The following is an 18,477-nucleotide window of genomic DNA, read 5'->3' as shown; positions in this document are numbered from 1 at the left end:
CTCTCACTGCCCATCACACGGCCACACAAACACGCCCTCACACACGCACCTCTCCTCTCACTGCTCTTTATTGTATTTGCTCTCAGGACCACAGTCACCTTTGCTACGGCAATTCATCGACGTGCACATTTTTTTTTTTTTGTGTACGATCGTGCACACGCAGCACTGGGAAAATAGTGCGAGCCGGCTCATTGGTTTGTTACAATTAGCGACTGTGTGTGCACTGAGACTAATAAAGCTGGTGCACTGGAGGATGCTAGATGGCCTCACTGCATCTGTCTGTGCCATGGAAGAACGTATTTTTGTACATACTCTTAACGGTGAGGACCATGCTCTTGCTGATGTCTGAGCCCACGCCGTTGGAGGCCTGACAAAGGTAAAAGCCGCGATCCTCTTCCAGGACATGTCTGATGAGTAGGGAGCCGTTATTCATGATCTGGATTCGGCCCGTCAGAGGCACAGGGTGGTACTTCTGTGGATTCCCAATACCCGCTGGACAGAAAGAACAGTCTGATCAATTATACGGTTGATGGTGATTCCTGCACTTTCATCAGATTTACTATGACATCATAGACCCACAATGAGACAAGACACAGAGAAAAGCCGACAGTGAACAGATGAAGAAATAAAAACGGGTCGTGTACCTAGGGCGCCTTTAGCATGCTTCCACATGACCTTAGGAGGAGGGTATCCATCCACAGAACAGTTTAGGATTCCTGCCTTTCCATAGATCCCGTCCTGATTGTTAGGTTGCACTACCCACCGAGGAGGCACTGGAGGAACAGAAGGAGTGAACAAAACGTGTAGAACTGTTTTGTGGTTTTCCATACTGGAGGCATGTTTCATATTTCCTGCATAGCCAATGTCCAGTTGAGTTAATACATGAACAAAACTACTATAACACTATATTAAAACATTTGTCTGATATGGTCATTAGAATTAGGTTTCAATAATTGTGGCATAAAGTTAAAGGAGTATTCCGTTGAGTTTATATACAGTAGCAAAAGTAGTACTACATTACGTCAGTAAAATGCAACAGTTTTGAAAAAGAAAAATAGTGCATGATAATTCATACATATTAAAGCTAATACATGAATGCATGATTTTGGTGAGATATTTTAAAGCGCTAGCTCGTCTCTAATATGGAAAATGGAAAATGAAGGATCTGGTGTAAAATATACAGATTAAAATTCGGGACTTTAAATTTTGACCAAACATTTTTAGTCCGTTTATACACTCAGCTCTGTTCGAAGACAAGAACTTAGGTTCTCCTTTCAAAGCACTCCCCTTCAACCCTTCCCAGTGTCCTCTCATCGCCTCCTTACCTGTAACTGTGAGCTGCCTTTCTGTGCTGACAGTGGCCGCATCATTGCTGGCAATGCAGGTGTAGTTGCCATTGTGTTTGAGCGACACCTTAGATATCTGGAGGGAACTCATGAACTCTTTGGTGTCGATGGTGATGCCCGAAGAGGGCACAATCTCCTGTCCATCCTTCCGCCATGTGATGCGTATGGGCATGTCTCCAGATGACACCACACAAGCGATATACATCAATTTACCAATGGAAGTAGGTGGGAAGTCAAATGGCTGGATCAGTGGGGGGACTGAGAGAGGAAGACAAGGTGGTGGATGAAAGTGTGAACAAGGTTTTCAGGTTTAAGTTATGAAGAGAGGAAATGAGAGTAAACAGAAATTTGAGGGGGGAAGAAACAGATTCAGATCATTTGTCCCCCCCCCCCCCCCCCTCCCCCCGCCGGCCTGGCCTACTAGCACAGCACCGGGCCTGCAGCATCCAGCCCCACCAGCGCCTCCACTCTATGCCACCCTGCCCTGGTAAAGACAGCCCATAATAGCTACTCTAATTAGAGCTTCATCCACAGGGGGAAGAGGAGTGTTGCTATGGAGAGTGGCGAAGGTGATGCGATGCTTTGAATGGAGGAAGGGGGGCTACAGCTGAGACATCTGGGGGATTTAATCTGGGCCTCGTTAAAATTCATCTAATTAAATCAGAGATTTGACAAGCACACATTCATACAAGCACATACCTACATACACATGCAGCTAATTCACACGCACGCATACACAAACACACACATGCACACAAACATTACAAAGCCGATTTCACACATCTGCCAACGTCAAACAGAAACACACACAGCCCGCACTCACACTCGACAACTTCCTGAAACAAACATGTCACGCTATCACCCCATGTAGCTGAGGGAAATAACATACAAGGTGACATACAGAATATATTCAGTTGCACACACACACAGATACTGTCTCATGTACACACTTCCATGAATGTATATGTTACACACACACAGACAACTCTTACACAATAGAGGTCCTACAGTTTGTAATTGCTGAGTGGTTGAGAGAGCGCACTGTGCTGCTCCGCCCCTTAATCAGGGGTTATTAGAGGCAATGCATTCAGTTTCCTTCTTGCCTCTCCCTCTCCCTCCGCCTCACACTCACATCCTCCAGCTACAAACCAGCCTCACGCTCGATCCCTCGCACAATCACTCTCTTTCACATTCACTGTTAATTCAAGTCAACCCATATATTATATATTCTCATGCGTTTTCACAGCGCTCAGATCCGTGACTGACCTTTGACGGTGACGTAGACGGTCTGTGTGATGAATAGCTGTGGTTGGATGAGCACGCTGCAGACATAGGCCCCCTCATCCAGCCCCTTCTGGACGTCGCTGAGCTTCAGAGTGCCGTTCTCGTACACCACCTGAACAAGCACCAGCAGCGTTAATCAGCGATGCTGTGTTCCTAGTTTCCTTCCCAACGTAGCGCAGATCGCAAAGCTTTTTGATCCCTGTTTCCCCACAGGGAAACCTGTCTCTACATTTGACCCATCCCCGAGGAGCAGTGGGTATACTGGGGAGCAAGTAAATTGCAAGTAAATCTTTGCTCCAGGATACGCTGGCATGTAGATTGGGGCTTGAACCACAATCACAAGTGGATGACACTCTTACCGCTAAAGACACCGCCGCCCCGCAACTCGGCAGGAGACGTCTTTTTCCTTGTCAAATGCTTTCATTGCTACCTCCATTATAGGAAAATTAGATAATAAATGTCTCAAAGACTATTATATTTAAATTTATCACGTGTGAAGTACTCCATGAAAGGTAGATTCCCTTTAAAAGCCAATCTGAGATACAAGATTGTGTCTTTCCCCCACCATTCATTTAAAGAGGCAGCCCATAAGCCTCCTGGCAACCTCCCACCCCCTCAAGAAGAAGGCAAAATATTCTATTGATATGATTTATGCAGTTTATATGTGCACTCATTTTATTACTGTATACCACAAGCATCTTTTATGATTCTCCTCTGCTTCCGTGTTGCTAATGAGGACATGGCTAATCCTTGCTTTTTATACAGACATACACACGTAAGAGTGATCGGACCTGAGGATACAGTTGGTAAATTACACTCAATAACAACCTCCCCAAGATGTGATATTATATTTGTTGTATTTAAGCCAAAATTGCAAAGAGCAAAACTCAACCTGGCGATGGTTGTCAGGCAGAAGAAGCCCCTCCTTGTACCAGTTGATGGAGTAATAGGGATAGCCAATCACACGGCAGCTTATGAACGTGTTCCTTCCAGCCACCGCAGTGATGTTCTTCATAGGCCGAATCCTCGGAGGACCTGGTGGGCAGATGGAGAGAAACCAGGAGAGGAAGCAGAGGAAGAAATACGGAAAAGATCATTAGCTGATTAGCTGCCAGAAGTAGGCAGTGGAATTTTAGGAAATTTCAGGAATGATAGGGATTGGAGAAGGGGAGAGGGGGGGGGGGAGGAAAGAAGAGTAAAAATGCATGTTGGGGTGTTGGAAGAGAGAAGTTAGAATGTCTTGTTTAGGTCATTTTACGATCTTCAGGCTCGAGAAACACAGCAAACAAAGCTCCTAATTAATCAACATTAATAATCAGATATTAACTATGACTATGCAGCGCAGATGAAAATGTTGGTGTGGTCAAAAAAACGTTTACCCCGCGATGCGCTGGCAAAGTTTCCGGGGTGTACTCCGCCTCTCGCCCATAGAAGGGCTGAGATAAGCTCCAGCAACTTACCACCCGCAAGGTGGATAAAGCGGATAATGAAAATGAATGAGTGAAATATTTTGTATATTTGCATACGTATGGCCCATTTATACTGTAAATGTGTACAACCGAGGACCATCTTTGTGTATATATACAAATATATCTTTCTTGATATGGACACGTGTCATTGCTGAAAAGCAGGCTGAAGTCTGTTTGGCAGGCAGACTGAGAGACAGTTAGACGGGCACAGAAGGTGTTTAGCATAACAGTAAGACGCTGTGAGCCATCAATCAATCATCTCTCCCTTCTTCTCTGACCTTCTCACCATTGTTCGTCTTGTATCTTTGTTTTTTGCCTCTCTTTCTAGCCCTCCTACCCCCACTTCTCTCTTTCCCTTCCTCAGCATGTGCTCAGCTTTGAAGTTCTGACAAGTGAAAGATGTATTATTCAGCAGCACCGGTGCACGTACGGGCCCACACACACACACACACACACACACACACACGCATGTGCATTCAGTTATGTCTGTGTGGCTCAGGATTGTTGCAGACGGCCCCCTTTAAGTTGAGTGGCTCAAGTTTCGATGAGTGCATATACGCATACCAGTCTGTTCCTGCTTTTCTTGTGCTAATACATGTGTGTGAATCTGCCCGTGAGTTCATGTGAGTACGTGTGTGTGTGTGTGTGTTGGTAGTTTCTGTGTCAGATTGTGCCACATCTGGCTGAAGCTCTGTGGCAATAAGGCTCATTCTCACTCCAGTGATCATTCCGACATGTCTTCTTAGAGCATCCCATGTCGCAACTCACAAAAGGACAGAGCGAGAGAGAAAGAGAGCAAGAGAGAGAGAGGGACAGCCCTGTCCGTCGGTGTCACCCCTCATCCTTGTTGGCTCAGATGACAGTGACATCACCAGTCCTGTCACCAGAGTTCACCATCACTCCTCGTCTGACTCCAGCTCTCCTCGTCCTTTCTATTCTTCTATTTCATCTATTCTCTCTCCGCCATCTGTTTCTTTCCCTTCTGAAGTTCCTTCCTCTCCGCTGATCCTCTTCATCTCCTTCCGTCACTCTTTCTCTCCATATGTTTAGCCATCACCACGCTACTTTAACATGCCTACAAACGTGTGTGTGTGTGTGTGAGAGAGATTGTGCACACGTGTAGCTACATAAGGTGAATGGCCAGATGTATTTGTGTGTGTTCACACTCCTACAGATTTAGAGCAAATGAGACGACAGCACAAAGGAGACAGACCAAGAGACAATGACACACACTTAGTTATGATGGTGAAAAACAAAACACTGATCGCAGCAGAAAACTAAGTGTGATAACTTACAGTGAAGATGAATGAAGAAATATATCCAGTAAACAAGCAAACAGAGATAGAGGTAGAGATATACAAGGGTAGAGGAGAGGACATGGGGTCAGGGTAGGGGTCAGGGTCAGGCTGTGAGAGGCCTCTGTATGACTGATATTGAAAAGTAGACAGGCACCTCTTACGTTTATGCGCGCTTGGTACTCGGCGCTACCGGCCGAGTTTCGTGCGGCGCACCGATACACTCCTCCATCGCGGATCTGCGGGCTGCTGACGTTGACGTGGCTCACAGTGCTGCCATCGGAGAGCGTGTACTGGCTGGCTCTGACGCGAGACAGGTCCCGGACCACAGGCTCATCATCTAGCGTCCAGGTGATGGTAGGAGGAGGTGCCCCTTTGGCAGCGCACATCAGTGAGAATGGTTCGCCCGGGACAACGACCCTCTCGCTGAAGGAGGCGACGATGCGGGGCGTACCATCTGGAGATGGATCAGATGCCAAAGATGCGAGGTGTGAGAGAGAAATAAAGCATTATAGTGGATTAAACCCTCAAGCTGGTCAAAAGATGAATTAAATGTGTAAATGAAGCGATAAATGTGTTTATTCCACAGCGCAATGTAGACATCTAGAGGAAAATACAAACAGGCATAAAGGTAATAGACATATACGCTGCACCATGATACATATACCAGCAAGGCGATCGCAGCCTGTCCTCACCTTCCAGCAGTATGATAGAGAAGTCTTGGGCAGTCTGGCCCTTGCGTGTAGCAAAGCATTGATAAGCTCCTGAGTGCCTTTTTTGTGCAGCAGAAATGAACAACGTCTCATTGTGATTCCCCTGGATGGAAAAGTGCTGATCGGGCAGGACAGGTTCTGTGTTACGGTACCAGGACACGGTAAAATGGGGGGAACCCTGGACAGCACAGGACAGGATAACTGTGCTGCTGATGCCCGTCTTCAGGTTCTTGGGAGACAAAGTGACCCGCAGCGGCTCTGGAGGTCACACAAATGTAAGAAGAAGCAGATGAAACAAGTTACTATCTAAACAAGGACCATAATCTCTGTCAAACTCTGAGTATTCCCGTTATAAATAGCTTTTGGATTCATATTTATCACATTTATGTTGCTTCATTCACCATAAAAACAAACACCTGGAGATTAGATCTATCCATAACTACTTGCATAAAAAAAACAGTCATTCATCCCGGAGAGGCAACATACAAACGCCACAAAGACTGAAATCCAACCAGGAACCTTCTTGCTGGAAGGCCACCGTGCTACCCACTACGCCACCGTGATGCCTAATTCTTCCAACAATTCTCAAAAATTGTCTGATAATGTATCACGTCTTGTATTTCTGAAGGAAAGAAATGTGAATTTGTGCTGGTGAGGCAATTACGTTTTGGTGTGGTGTGATAGTGTATTTGTTCTTTGCCAAGGTTTCTACCATTGCTTGTGTGTGTATATGTGTGTGTGTGTGTGTGTACATGAAGTAAAAACTGAGACAGAGACAGAGAGGGGAGAAAATGTCAGTGAGCAATAAAGCAGCTGGTGTTAAGTGCTGGAGGCTGCTGAGTGTGTGTGAGGAGCGACGATGTTTGTGTGTGATTGTCTTCATGGAAAATAAGTGCATGTACTGTACTGTGTATCCAAATGTGTGTGTGTGTGCGTGTGTGTCTGTACCACCATCTATCCCCTGTCATTTAACGTTTTTAGGTTGAGTTCTGATCTGTCCTTTGGCCAGTCTACCCACTGCCCATCAACATCACCATTCAACTGTCCACTGCTCCCCATGATCTATCTGCGCCACCTCCTTACGCGTCTCACTCACGCACGATTGTGAGATTCTCTCCACTGCCCCTGCACAGCCGACGTTCTGCTCTATTGGCATCCGGACGCCTCGCTGAGGTTGGAGAGCGAGTGTGTCCTTGGAGAATGGGCTCGTCTCCGGGTCAAAGCAAAGCCAGCAGAGCTTAACTGATGCCTCCATTGCGCTTGACCCGACACCGCATTCATTACACGTGTCCATCTTTTTTTGCTTCATGTTGTGTGTCGATGTGGGCGATCAAATGGCCTGCTTAGGGGCATTTTACTGTTCCACACCCTCCCAGATTGTATACCCACCTATGACGTTGAGGTGACCTGTCACCTCTTTGGAGCCAAAGCTGTTGGTGACCTCACAGATATAGTTGCCACTATCCTCGAGCCTCAAGTCGGCAATGGTGAGCCCAGTGACACGCCGCGTCCAGCGGGAGTCTGAAGGTAATGGCCGACCATCCTTTAGCCATCGAATGGTGGGGTTTGGGTATCCGGATGCGATGCAGGGCAGCTCCACATTGTGTCCAATCTGCACCTCATCGGACTGAAAACTGTCCAACACTGATGGGGTGGACTCCGTAGGGTCTGTCGGTGAAGCAAACATTTATTCACTCTATCTTTTATCTCACGGTTAAACAGTTACAGTAAGCGCACAGCGACGTGTTGCCCACCCATAACAGAGAGCCTGGCTCCATTGCTCTGGCGAGTCTCTCCACTGTACTTGTGCTTCGTGATGCAGCGATAGGTGGACAGAGCGTCTTCCTTCTGCACTTCCGAGATATACAGAGCGCCGGATGTGGTCAGGAAGAAACGATTACCTGTGGAAGATGGCAGAGTGGCGCAGGAGGATTTGTTAGTGAACTGTTTAAGCCGATAACATTTTACAAAGTTTGAGAAAAATCTCCAGACAAATGATCGACTCCAGAGGAATTATTTTTTTTTAATTTGGATTAGAATATGCACTTATGTAAGCACATGGGAGCTTTTACCATATGCTGTCCTATTATTCTAGTGAGATACACGGAATACAGAAAGACAGAAGAGAGAGCAGAGTCATTGTAATTGTTAATAATTGATGTGCCTGTGTGTGTGTGTTATGGTAACAGCAGATCAGAGTCGTTTTCATTTCACATCAGTGACTGCTTGGTCTCCCTCTGATTTATCCTTGTGTCAATAGAGACAGCATGTGATGAGGAAGAGGAGGAGGAGGATGAGGAGAGTGTATTTCAGTGTTTCTTTCTGCTTCCATGAACCTTTTTGTATTCTATTTCCCCCAAAGGAATATTTTAGACAGCGTGCACTTTAGAGTTTGTAGTATATTGCAGATTGTTTGGTTCTGCAGCGTGTGTGTGTGTGTGTGTGTGTGTGCTGTTTGCTCTACATGATGTTTCAATGTCAGTTTGAAATGTAGACAACAGAGCATGTAAGTAAAACACAGAAATATTGCAGGTATATTCTGAAACCCTCGAGAGGTGTGATGTTTGACGGCTTTGGTTGTTCATTAAAAGCTCCAGTTGGGTTTGGTCTTCATTTTGCTGCTAAATGATCATTTTAAATACATTTTTAACAGATGTCAACGTCAAAGTATTGCGATCTTCTGCATTTATGAGTATTAATAAATATGTGTAAATATGAAAGCATCGGTAAGGATCAGTGCCGTGTCTGTGTGCATGTGTCTGCCGCCGCAGTGTGAGTAATGGCAATCAATGCATTTTTATAGCTGCACAACTCCATCCAAAGGAGATTAAGTAAAATGACCTGGCTCCCTGCCCCACCCACACATGTGCAACCCCCGCCCACACACACACACACACACACACACACACACACACTTCAACTTCTTGAAAAGTTTTATTAGAGGTTTTTCTTTTTTACTTCATGCATTATCAATGAATCACAGAAGAATTGTTTTATTTTATTTGTGTGTTTGTGTTTTAGTCAGGGTCGAAAACCTAAACATGCTCTGCAGTTTTAACTTTAATTTTAAACTTCTGCTAATAAATGAATAGAATCATGAATAGAAAAATAAATCCAGCACATGCATTCAGAAAATGTCAGGCCAAGGACAGGCATACAGATAGACAGTGACAGACAGATAGACAGATAGATAAATAGATAGACGTGTTTTCATTGCAGTCAGGGTGTTGTGCTATAATTTCCAGGCCTGGCCTTTTGTTCCAACCTGGGTATTAAGCCTTACAGGATAATATGCACTTGGTGAGCAGAACCATGTATAACACACTGCTAGTGCTACACCCTGTCACAACATGCCTGTGTAGAGGAGAAGAAAGACAGCAAGCAAGAAATTACAAGATAGTTACGAATGGAGAGAAAAAACAAGTTCCACATGGGGTTTTAATGAGGGAGCCCGTCAGCGCTGTGCAAAGAAATCTTAGTCCAGGGTTTCTGTGACTTTATCCCAATTTAATTTACAATTGTAAAGCATGATGACAAATGTAGTTGCGTTAACGCAACATATTCATCTAAATTTTAAAGGGAATAAATATATCACAATATAACACCTTTTTGGAAACAATTAAATTACTTTAGATCCTCACCATTTCCATCTATCGTTTAATCGACATCTATTTGCTCTGGGTTAAGAAACTTTCAGAAATTGGATTAAAAAACACAGACTTTATTGAATAAATCTTCGATTTGGTGTCTTACATCTTCAGTACCATATATTATATTTAACTCAATACGTCACATTAGAGGATATAAAAAAGAAAGAGCTGGGAATAGATGGGTCACATGGTCTAAATTTCTGCTGTGGTGTTATTCTTTCATGAAATACATTTCTTCTTCAGGTTCCCATTAATGCTCAGAGGTCAGCCTATTGCTCTTAATTTCCTTTCTTCTCTTTTGCTGCTGCACCGCTCTACCTGATATCTAATTAACAGCCTCTGCCCGCTCCTCTACTCTCTGTAAAAAAGTGGCACACTTAAAACAGCAGCAGGGATGCAGGGAGGTAACAGAGGAGTGGAAGGGGCTGACCCTGCAAGGGGGAGGACGGCAGATGGAGATTGATGGAGGGAACGCTAGGGAGACAAAGAGAAACATGCCATTGGGAGTGACAAGGGAGGGAGCGGGAGTGAGAAGGATGAGGGGCCTGCAGGCCTAACAGCCACAAATGGGTAAAAACAATTCCTCTACATCTTTCTTTCTCTCTCGCTCTCTCCCTCTCTCTGTTCTCCCTTGCAAGCCTCTCCTTGTGGGAGAGGAGATCAATTCTCGTCTAGTCTGCCTCTGCCTCCAGGAGTTTGTTGTTTGTTTTTGTTGTTGTGGTGTCATGTGTGTGTATATATACACATAATATATACTACAATACAGATACAATACTATATACACATATGTGTGTGTGCTTCTTCTGCTTCTTATTTTGGGGGTCAGGATGAGGATTTTTGAATTCTCACACCCAGCGTTGGCACAAAATCCCCTCACTCTTTCCCAATCTGCACGGCATCTAAACTCCACTCCTTCCTTCAGTCCCCCTTCTGCCCTCTACCCCTTCCTACCTCTGCCTTTCTCCCCCTTTACTTTGTGCTCTTTTCCTCCCCTTTCAGGGGGGTCTGTAAGTAATGGAATCGGTTCAGCTGATCAGCCTGAGGCAGCAAGTCAAGCCAAGTGCAGAGTGAAGCTGCTGCTTCTTGATCTATATGTGTGTGTGTGTGTGTGTGTGCGTGTGCCAGAAATTCTGCAGACAGACGCATACATGCAAATAATGAGACAGAGAGACAGGGTGGAAGAGAGACACACAATGAAAAAGGGATTAGGGAGCCCTAGAGCATCACTTGTCTTCTCCAAAGTTCCCCCAGAGAGAGGACACCTCTCTTCTAGGCACAGAGAGACAGCAGAGGGGAAGGGGAGGTGAGGTGGAAGAGGAGGTAAAGATGGAGGCAGAAGATGAAGGGATGCAGGAAAGGCACAGCTAAATATATCTCAGGATAGTATATGACTGCCATTTTCATCAAATTACCATCAAATTGAGAAAACAGAATCGTAGGAGATCATGAAGCGATACAAAAGGGAGAAAAGAAGATGAAAATGTTCATGGAGGAACGTTGCATGAGGAGGATTGGGGGGGGGGGGGGGGGTAGAAGAGGATCTGATCAGATAGGAAAGCAAGATAAAGAAGGCAAGTAAGAAAGGATATGCGTGTTTTGAGATGTTGGCGAAGCCACAGAGAAAAGAAGGCGACATAAATAGATAAAACAGAGCGTGGAACTGAGAAAGAAGTGAGATAAATAGAGCAAGAGAGGAAATGGTAGAGGGTTTTTTTTTCTTCCCTCGGTGCTGCCATGCAAATGACGGTGGAGCGGCAGCAATGCTAACTAACAGAATTCACACTGTTGGACTCATCACTTATTAATGCTCTATGGCTCCCCTCCCTCCTTCTCTCTCTCTCTATCTCTCTCTCTCCCCCTTTCCTGTCTTCCCTGATCTCTCTTTTCCGTTCGCTCTCTTGCTCGCTGTTGCTAGGGCCTGTGCACTCACGTGACAACAGCTGGGTAGGGGGCGCTGCGGTGGCACACAGCGACATGTGCGAGTGTGCGTTTCATGTGTGTTTTGCATGCGAGTGTGTGCGACAGTGTACCCTTCATTAGAGGGAAAAACAAAATCAGCCATTTAAATGATGGCGACGGAGATGAGAGGAGGAAAAAACTGCTGAATGGATGTGTAATTGATTCTCGGGCCCGGGCTAGAGGCCGCAGAAGAGCTGCGTGCCTCTCTGTGCATCGCTTCTGTACTTTTCACTTGAGGCTTTTTAACAAAAAGCTAGAGACTATAATGAACTGCCTTTCAAATTCTAAAGCTACCAGTGGTCCGAGCAGACACACACACAAACACTCAATTGTAACCTTCACAATCTGTGCAAGCAGAGTGCATCCAATAAATTAAGAGTGCATTTTGTGCAGAGCATCCTCACTACAGGATGCCACAGCGACGGCAGACAGCGGAGAACAAGTACACATTCCGTATTAATAATCCTCCTCGAGGTTCATCTTTTCATTTCTGCATTTCTTCTCGTTCCTTCCTCGTGTCTCTACCGTCCCTTTTATCGCCACTTTCTTAATTTGACTGGCTCGGCACCTCACACAAACAGGCTCATGTCGGAGAAAGCATGGAATACATCAGATGCACCAACCTCAACTGAACTGCTGTAAAAATAACTTTAAAAAAAAAACTGAAGCATGCGTGAGATTTTTTTTGGGTGATTCATTAGAGTTAGGGTTACCATTCAAGCTATTGTGCAGGAATAGGGTGAAAAAATGCAGGAACTTTATTAATCAATTATTGATGCATCTCCCAGAGAGCAAACTAAGCTATGTGTAAAGGATGTTTTAATAAGCTATGCTACTATAAAACATGGCCAAATCTGCATAAGCAAATATAGCCTCCCTAGAATCAGTGCAGGTGGGGGTGTGGTGCATTTAAAAGAGCTGCAGCAGGTCAACCCCATGGCCAGCTACAGTTCCAGAACCACGGACAGCTACAGTTCCAGAACCACGGACAGCTACAGTTCCAGAACCGCAGACAGCTACAGTTCCAGAACCACGGACAGCTACAGTTCCAGAACCGCAGACAGCTACAGTTCCAGAACCACGGACAGCTACAGTTCCAGCCCCGCGGACAGCTACAGTTCCAGAACCACATTTGCACAGACGTGTTTAAGAGTCAATAAGGATTCGCTGAAACTCTTGACTTCTTTCTTTCAAGCGGTGAACAGGTGAAGAAGATTAGAAAAGGAGCGATAGGAGTCAAACCTGATTTCTCCTCCACTACTCCTTCTCATCGGTAATTTATTTGCTGGTTATCAAGGCCCCACGATGGTTGATTTTAAGAAGGCACTGGGAAGGCCTACAGAAATGAGATTTCGTTTGAGCTCCTCATAATGGCCCATCCATCTTTTATCATGCATGCATGCACACACACACACACACACACACACACACACACATATGCACAACACACATGTAATTAACACCCTCACCCACGGTCACTCACATCGATGTGAATAAGTGTGTAAGTGTGTGTTTGTGTGTGCCCAAACCATGCAGCATAAGCTCAGACATGCATGTGCATCAGTGCAGACATGTGTGTCTGTTGTGTGTCGGGGCTGCAAGGTGGGCAGAGGTGAAGGATAATAAAGATTGGATTCTAATAAAATGTTCTCATCCTCCTAAATCCCCCTCTTGCCCTCTCCCCCCAACCTGCCATATTAACACCCCCATTACAAGGGCAGATGAATGAAAATGAACAGAGCTGTAGTGTGATTCCCCGAGTGTCAAATCAATACCACTCCCCTCCTCCTCCGTTCCTCTCGCGCCTCCAGCCCGCCCTCTCCCCTCATCATTCTCTCCACTGCTGTAATTTTCCAATCCTCCTCTCCTCTGCGAAGTGTGACGAGCTGACATGTGTTTGACAAAAAGGAAATCTACACCTCGCGACAATAGGCTTTCTCCCTCTCTGAGTCGCTCTGTCTCGCTCTTATGAAATGAACGATGCTTGCTCCTATCTCCTCTCTATTCACATTCAAAGTAGCCCGTAATAGTTGCGTGCTACTGAGAAGAACCCAGATAGAAAAGACCCACATGCACCGCTGCCTCTTCCTCTGGCCTCAAACTGAGACAAAAGCTTATGTGCGGGCTGCAGAGAGGTTATGTCAAAATAGCAGGATGAGGTTAATAAAGGCGAGTTGAGTGAACTGCACAGTCTGCCTCTTTTTCCGAGGGCTAGATAGACACAAACACTTAGCAACGGCAACAATGGGTGAGAGGGAAGCAGACATAATCATCTCTCTGCATCTGTCCGTGAGAGTTGCAGGCTTTCAGCCCCAGCCATTGACCTTGCCATCCCTGTGTTTACCAGGTTCAGTGTGATGCAGTAATCTGAGGATAGGTGTGCAGAGGACTAATGCGCTCATTAAAAAGGCATGTTTCATTCTTAAATGCCAGCTGCTGCCTCCCCTTTCCCCTCCAACACCATCATCCTGACTCTTTTCTTTGTCTCTCTCCGTCTTTATATCCGTTTCCTTGGTTTCCCTGTTCTCTACCTCCGTTTTTCCTCTCGCTTGCTGTCTCCCTGTTTCTCCTTCGACGTCTGACGTTCGAAGGTGGCACCCCTTACACCCACGCGCCCCTCGCCCGCTCTGAACAACTCATGCTTGAGATTAGAGAGACAGAGAGAGAGAGAGAGAGAGAGAGAGAGAAAGAGAGCGGAAGAAACGGAAAACAAATAAAGAGAATGGAAAAATGCACTCATCCAAACCAAAAGAAATGGAAAGATACAGAAATGTGATAATCTGACTGTTTTTATCATCAGCCCACTACCCATGTCTTCATCGCTGTCTCTGTGATGGTTAAAGGCCTCTGGCACGCTAATTGGAATGGCCATAAATATTCAAGCAGCCTGATGAAGGCAGGGGTGGATGGCTGGATGAGGAAATGAGGAAAAAAAGGTGAGATGGATAGAAAGGAAAAGATACTGCTTGTTGATAAAAGGATGTTCGGTATGTCAGACTGCACAAACACACAACTATTTAATTTATTCACATTGACACATGCTGCACACACAGACACACAATCGACATGAGGTGCATTGTGTCGCTTTAGCCTTGAGTTATTTAGTGTCATAGATAATAGATGGAGACACGCTCGCCAGTCATGAGAAGGCTCTCCGGACATATCTCACGCATTGCAAACAGAACAATGCGCGCCCACAGATTGAAGTCTACTAAAGCGTGACCTTATTTCTGCAGTGGAAAACACAAAATCGCGATGCGTGAACATCTAATTTCATGCAAAGGTCTCTTTTGTGTGTGATTGTTATACATTATTTAGAGGAAAACATGGCAACCAGGGAAAAGAGCGATCATGGATCCTCTGTGTTGACTCACCGCCGTGCGTCAAGCCAATGAGAAGCAACCGTCTGCAACATGTGCCGACACACACTTGCACACGATGCTGCAGTTTATTTTGCACACGTGTGTGTGTGAGACTGAGGGAGGGGATACTGCTGGCCCCTGTGTGGTAAACTCTCACACAAATCAATAAAGCCTTGCCCTTTGTAAAGCTATGTTTTCCTCAGTGGGGGGGCACTACAGTGTCACAGCATGTCAACAGTACCGCGGTGACACACGCTGGAGCTCGGCGAGCAAGGGTCACCGGAGAACAAGACCTGTACGTGGATGAGTGCAGCTTGCAGTGAGGGCGGATTTGAGGAGCCAAATAAGGAGGTGGTGGTTGGGTCGGGGAGGTCGGGGAGGTGGCTGGCTTTGGTGGTTCTGGGGTTGGATTTCCTCCCCTCGTTCGCCTGTGCCACCGCGATGATGCACCCTCGTTGCTGTTGCAGGGCATCTTGGCGACAAGGACCCAAAAGAGGACGAAGAGGAGGAGTGGAAGAAATGAGGGATGATGGGAAGCAAAGGAAATGCAGCGACAGATGTTCAAGGCTGGAGTGGAGCAGGGTTGACATGCTAAAAGCGGGTCCCCCATAGTGGGAGGCCTGAGGGGCCGAGGGCGCCCGAGGTATGTGTTTGGAGGGGGGGGTACCACAGCGGAGCAGCAGCTCTCCCTGCCTGGCTGTCTCTTCTGCCTCACTGCCCCAACACACTCTGTCCCACTTTAGCCCAATGCCACTGCCGGGGGGGGGGGGGCAGGAAAAAAAGAGAATGAGAAAGAGGAAAAAGTGGAGTGCAAAGATGGACTAAATGGGAGGAATGGAAAGGAAAAAGAATGCTCAAAGAAAAAACAAGATATATTCCAGGGAGGATGATGGTGTTGATGATGATGATGTTGATGATGATGACGACATGGATGAAGGAGAAGAATACAGGGAAGCCAAGGTCCCAGCCCATGCTTCCAGGTATCCTGATTTTCTCTGTCCCTCTCTTACAGTTTGTTGTGTGATAATTATTTATTCTTCCGACACAAACATAAAGCACTCAGCATGTAGAGTCACACGAGAAGTCAAGCACAAAAGAGAGAAAGAGAGAAAGAGAGAGAGAGAGAGAGAGAGAGAGAGAGAGAGAGAGAGAGAGAGAGAGAGAGAGAGAGAGAGGGGCCAGTAACACTTCCTTTGAGGTCTTGAAAACCGATCCAGTGTCCCCCGGCAGGTTGATGTGTGATTCTTGGACGTAAGCATGTTTGACAGAAAAGCAGTGCAACAATCTAAGCAGGTCAATAAACACCATGTTTCTTTCCCTTTGGTGGCCTTTGATTCAGTTAAATTATTAACTGCGCAACATTCAATTTGCCCATGGAGACGCACTCGCGGAGCTTTAGCAAATGGCCTTCAGATTACTGCCATATAGACTTTAGGGCTTTAGCATTACATTTATAACACATTTTGAAATTGACACAGCAGAACCAGATATGCCATATTCACTCATCGGTCTTCCTTTCTAAAGTTTGAGGGCTGCATTACACACAATGCAACCAGCATTTTGGTTGAATATGTATGCTCTACCAGCAGCCGATGCAGCCCCGAGCCTGCAACCTCAAACAGAAATGAGGAGTCGGCTATGCACGCCTGAGCGTCCTTTTTATTCCCTATTCTTCAGCTGGAAACCTGCGTGGACTCAGTAACATCACCAGGGTCTAATTATCCATCTTTGAGCAACTCAGTCTGGGGCCACAAAGGGCTTCGTACAACTTCGTTTTGTAGCCGGTCTCAGAGATATATATATATTTATTTTTTTAACATTTAAAGGTTTTGGGCTTCCCCTTGAAGGAATTAAATAAATGCTGCCACTCCATTCCTAAACATATAACCTAATTATTTTATGAGTATTTCATGAATCTCTCACAGGTGTCTGCAATGTCATGACCACTGAAGCAGCAATTGCATGAATTTAGTCCACTGCCGGTGCAATAAAAGGACTTTTCTTGTCAGGAAATCCCCCTGAATCTGTGCAACAATCACCAAGTCTGAAGTTCCAGCATTACTTCTTTAATGCATCACAGAGTGGCACAAAATGATCAGTGTGTGATTTTGCCATTAGCTTCTTACTGTCTTGCATTATCTTGATCACACTTTAATTACATTTTGTGTCTAAACGCCTTTTTCGATGTCTCCTGTTGATGGCGGCTCAAAGGGCACAGTGAGGCTCATATGGATACAGTCATGTAGACGAAAGGATAACACGAGGGAGTCATGCCAATCTCCTGGCCTTTGCCCGTACCCCCACTGCTTACCCACATCCCCCACATTTCCTTCTTCCCGTCTGCCCGCCATCCAATCCCCGTACAGTCCTTAACATCCCTCCCTAAAGAGAGGGAGGTCTCATAAATGGCCGGCACCAAGAAACTGCAGTTCAGTTAGAGGTGGCGTCGGCCAAGGTCATTCGACATGTCTATACAAGTGCCTCCGTCTCTGCTGCATCAGAGAATTACCCCATATTTGGGTATGAGCGATGCAAATGTGGGCCATTTTTGCATATCATTTTGTAATGCAGTATGCAGAGCAGAGGCCATCTTATGAGGCTGCCTAGCTGTCTGCCTGCAGTGTAAGGAGAGGCAAAGCTGCTGCCGCTGCTTGGTTTTAATGGGCCAGCCACTGAAGCTGAACCTCAAATCATTATAATGAGGGAGAATGAGATCTACATTCGCAAAGGGGGGGAGGAAGGGAAGGTAGACAAGAAAAGAGAAAGGGAGAGAAAGACAGAGAAAAAGGAGAGGCAAAGAAGAGAAAGGGAGAGATGAGGGGAAGGAAAAGAGAAATGAGAGATTCCTCTGCATCTCTGATTTGCTTGGGTGATGTTTATCAGAGCGACAGGGTGTAGGGGAGGAATAGACAGAGAAGGCAGCAGTGAGGAAGAAGGAAAAGAGAAGGAAACCATGAGTATTTTCCTGTTTATACATGCCATTAGTTTTTTATTACACCCTCCCGTCTGTCCTTGTGGCAGCTTTCACTGCTCTCCACTGGCTTGTATTTGCTTGTTTGGTTACAGGGGCATGTCTATAGCGTTATTCACAAGCATAAAGCAAAGTGCGTTCAAAATGTATCCGATTTATCCTTCTTGTGGTTTTATTATTGTCGAATAAAAGAACCAGACATGGATTTGAACAGATTTCTTTATTTAAATGATTAAGCCTATGATATTGCATATCCCAAGAACAAAACATGCCCGACTGACAACTTTATCCTTAACATGAATTATATATTCTTGGTATTCAAAGTCTGATACAGCTAATTTCAAAGTTACAGGAACACCCATAAACTCGTTGTGATGAATATGGCTCTTGTGCTTATTTTGACGACTTCCTTATTTACAGTTCCGCAT

The 18,477-nt window shown here is 45.6% G+C and overlaps 1 protein-coding gene across 1 annotated transcript in view; it reads right to left on the bottom strand.

The window, feature by feature from the left end:
- The window catches only part of dscaml1 (Down syndrome cell adhesion molecule like 1), a 33,406-nt gene extending 17,738 nt beyond the window's left edge, over nt 1-15,668 (bottom strand). The window contains exons 1-10 of the mRNA XM_068745740.1: nt 15,320-15,668; nt 7,862-8,008; nt 7,497-7,775; nt 6,090-6,365; nt 5,552-5,851; nt 3,523-3,665; nt 2,613-2,742; nt 1,326-1,604; nt 645-773; nt 313-492 (exon numbers count right to left, since the gene is read on the bottom strand). Coding sequence (XP_068601841.1) covers nt 313-492; nt 645-773; nt 1,326-1,604; nt 2,613-2,742; nt 3,523-3,665; nt 5,552-5,851; nt 6,090-6,365; nt 7,497-7,775; nt 7,862-8,008; nt 15,320-15,668 — 2,212 coding nt within the window. The remainder of the gene's footprint in view (nt 1-312; nt 493-644; nt 774-1,325; nt 1,605-2,612; nt 2,743-3,522; nt 3,666-5,551; nt 5,852-6,089; nt 6,366-7,496; nt 7,776-7,861; nt 8,009-15,319) is intronic.
- Between the last annotated feature and the right edge of the window lie 2,809 nt (nt 15,669-18,477).

Source organism: Brachionichthys hirsutus, chromosome 11 (assembly GCF_040956055.1).
Source record: "Brachionichthys hirsutus isolate HB-005 chromosome 11, CSIRO-AGI_Bhir_v1, whole genome shotgun sequence".
NCBI lineage: Eukaryota > Metazoa > Chordata > Actinopteri > Lophiiformes > Brachionichthyidae > Brachionichthys > Brachionichthys hirsutus.
The sequence above is the reverse complement of the archived record's forward strand: the minus strand, read 5'-3'. Positions and strand labels throughout refer to the sequence as shown.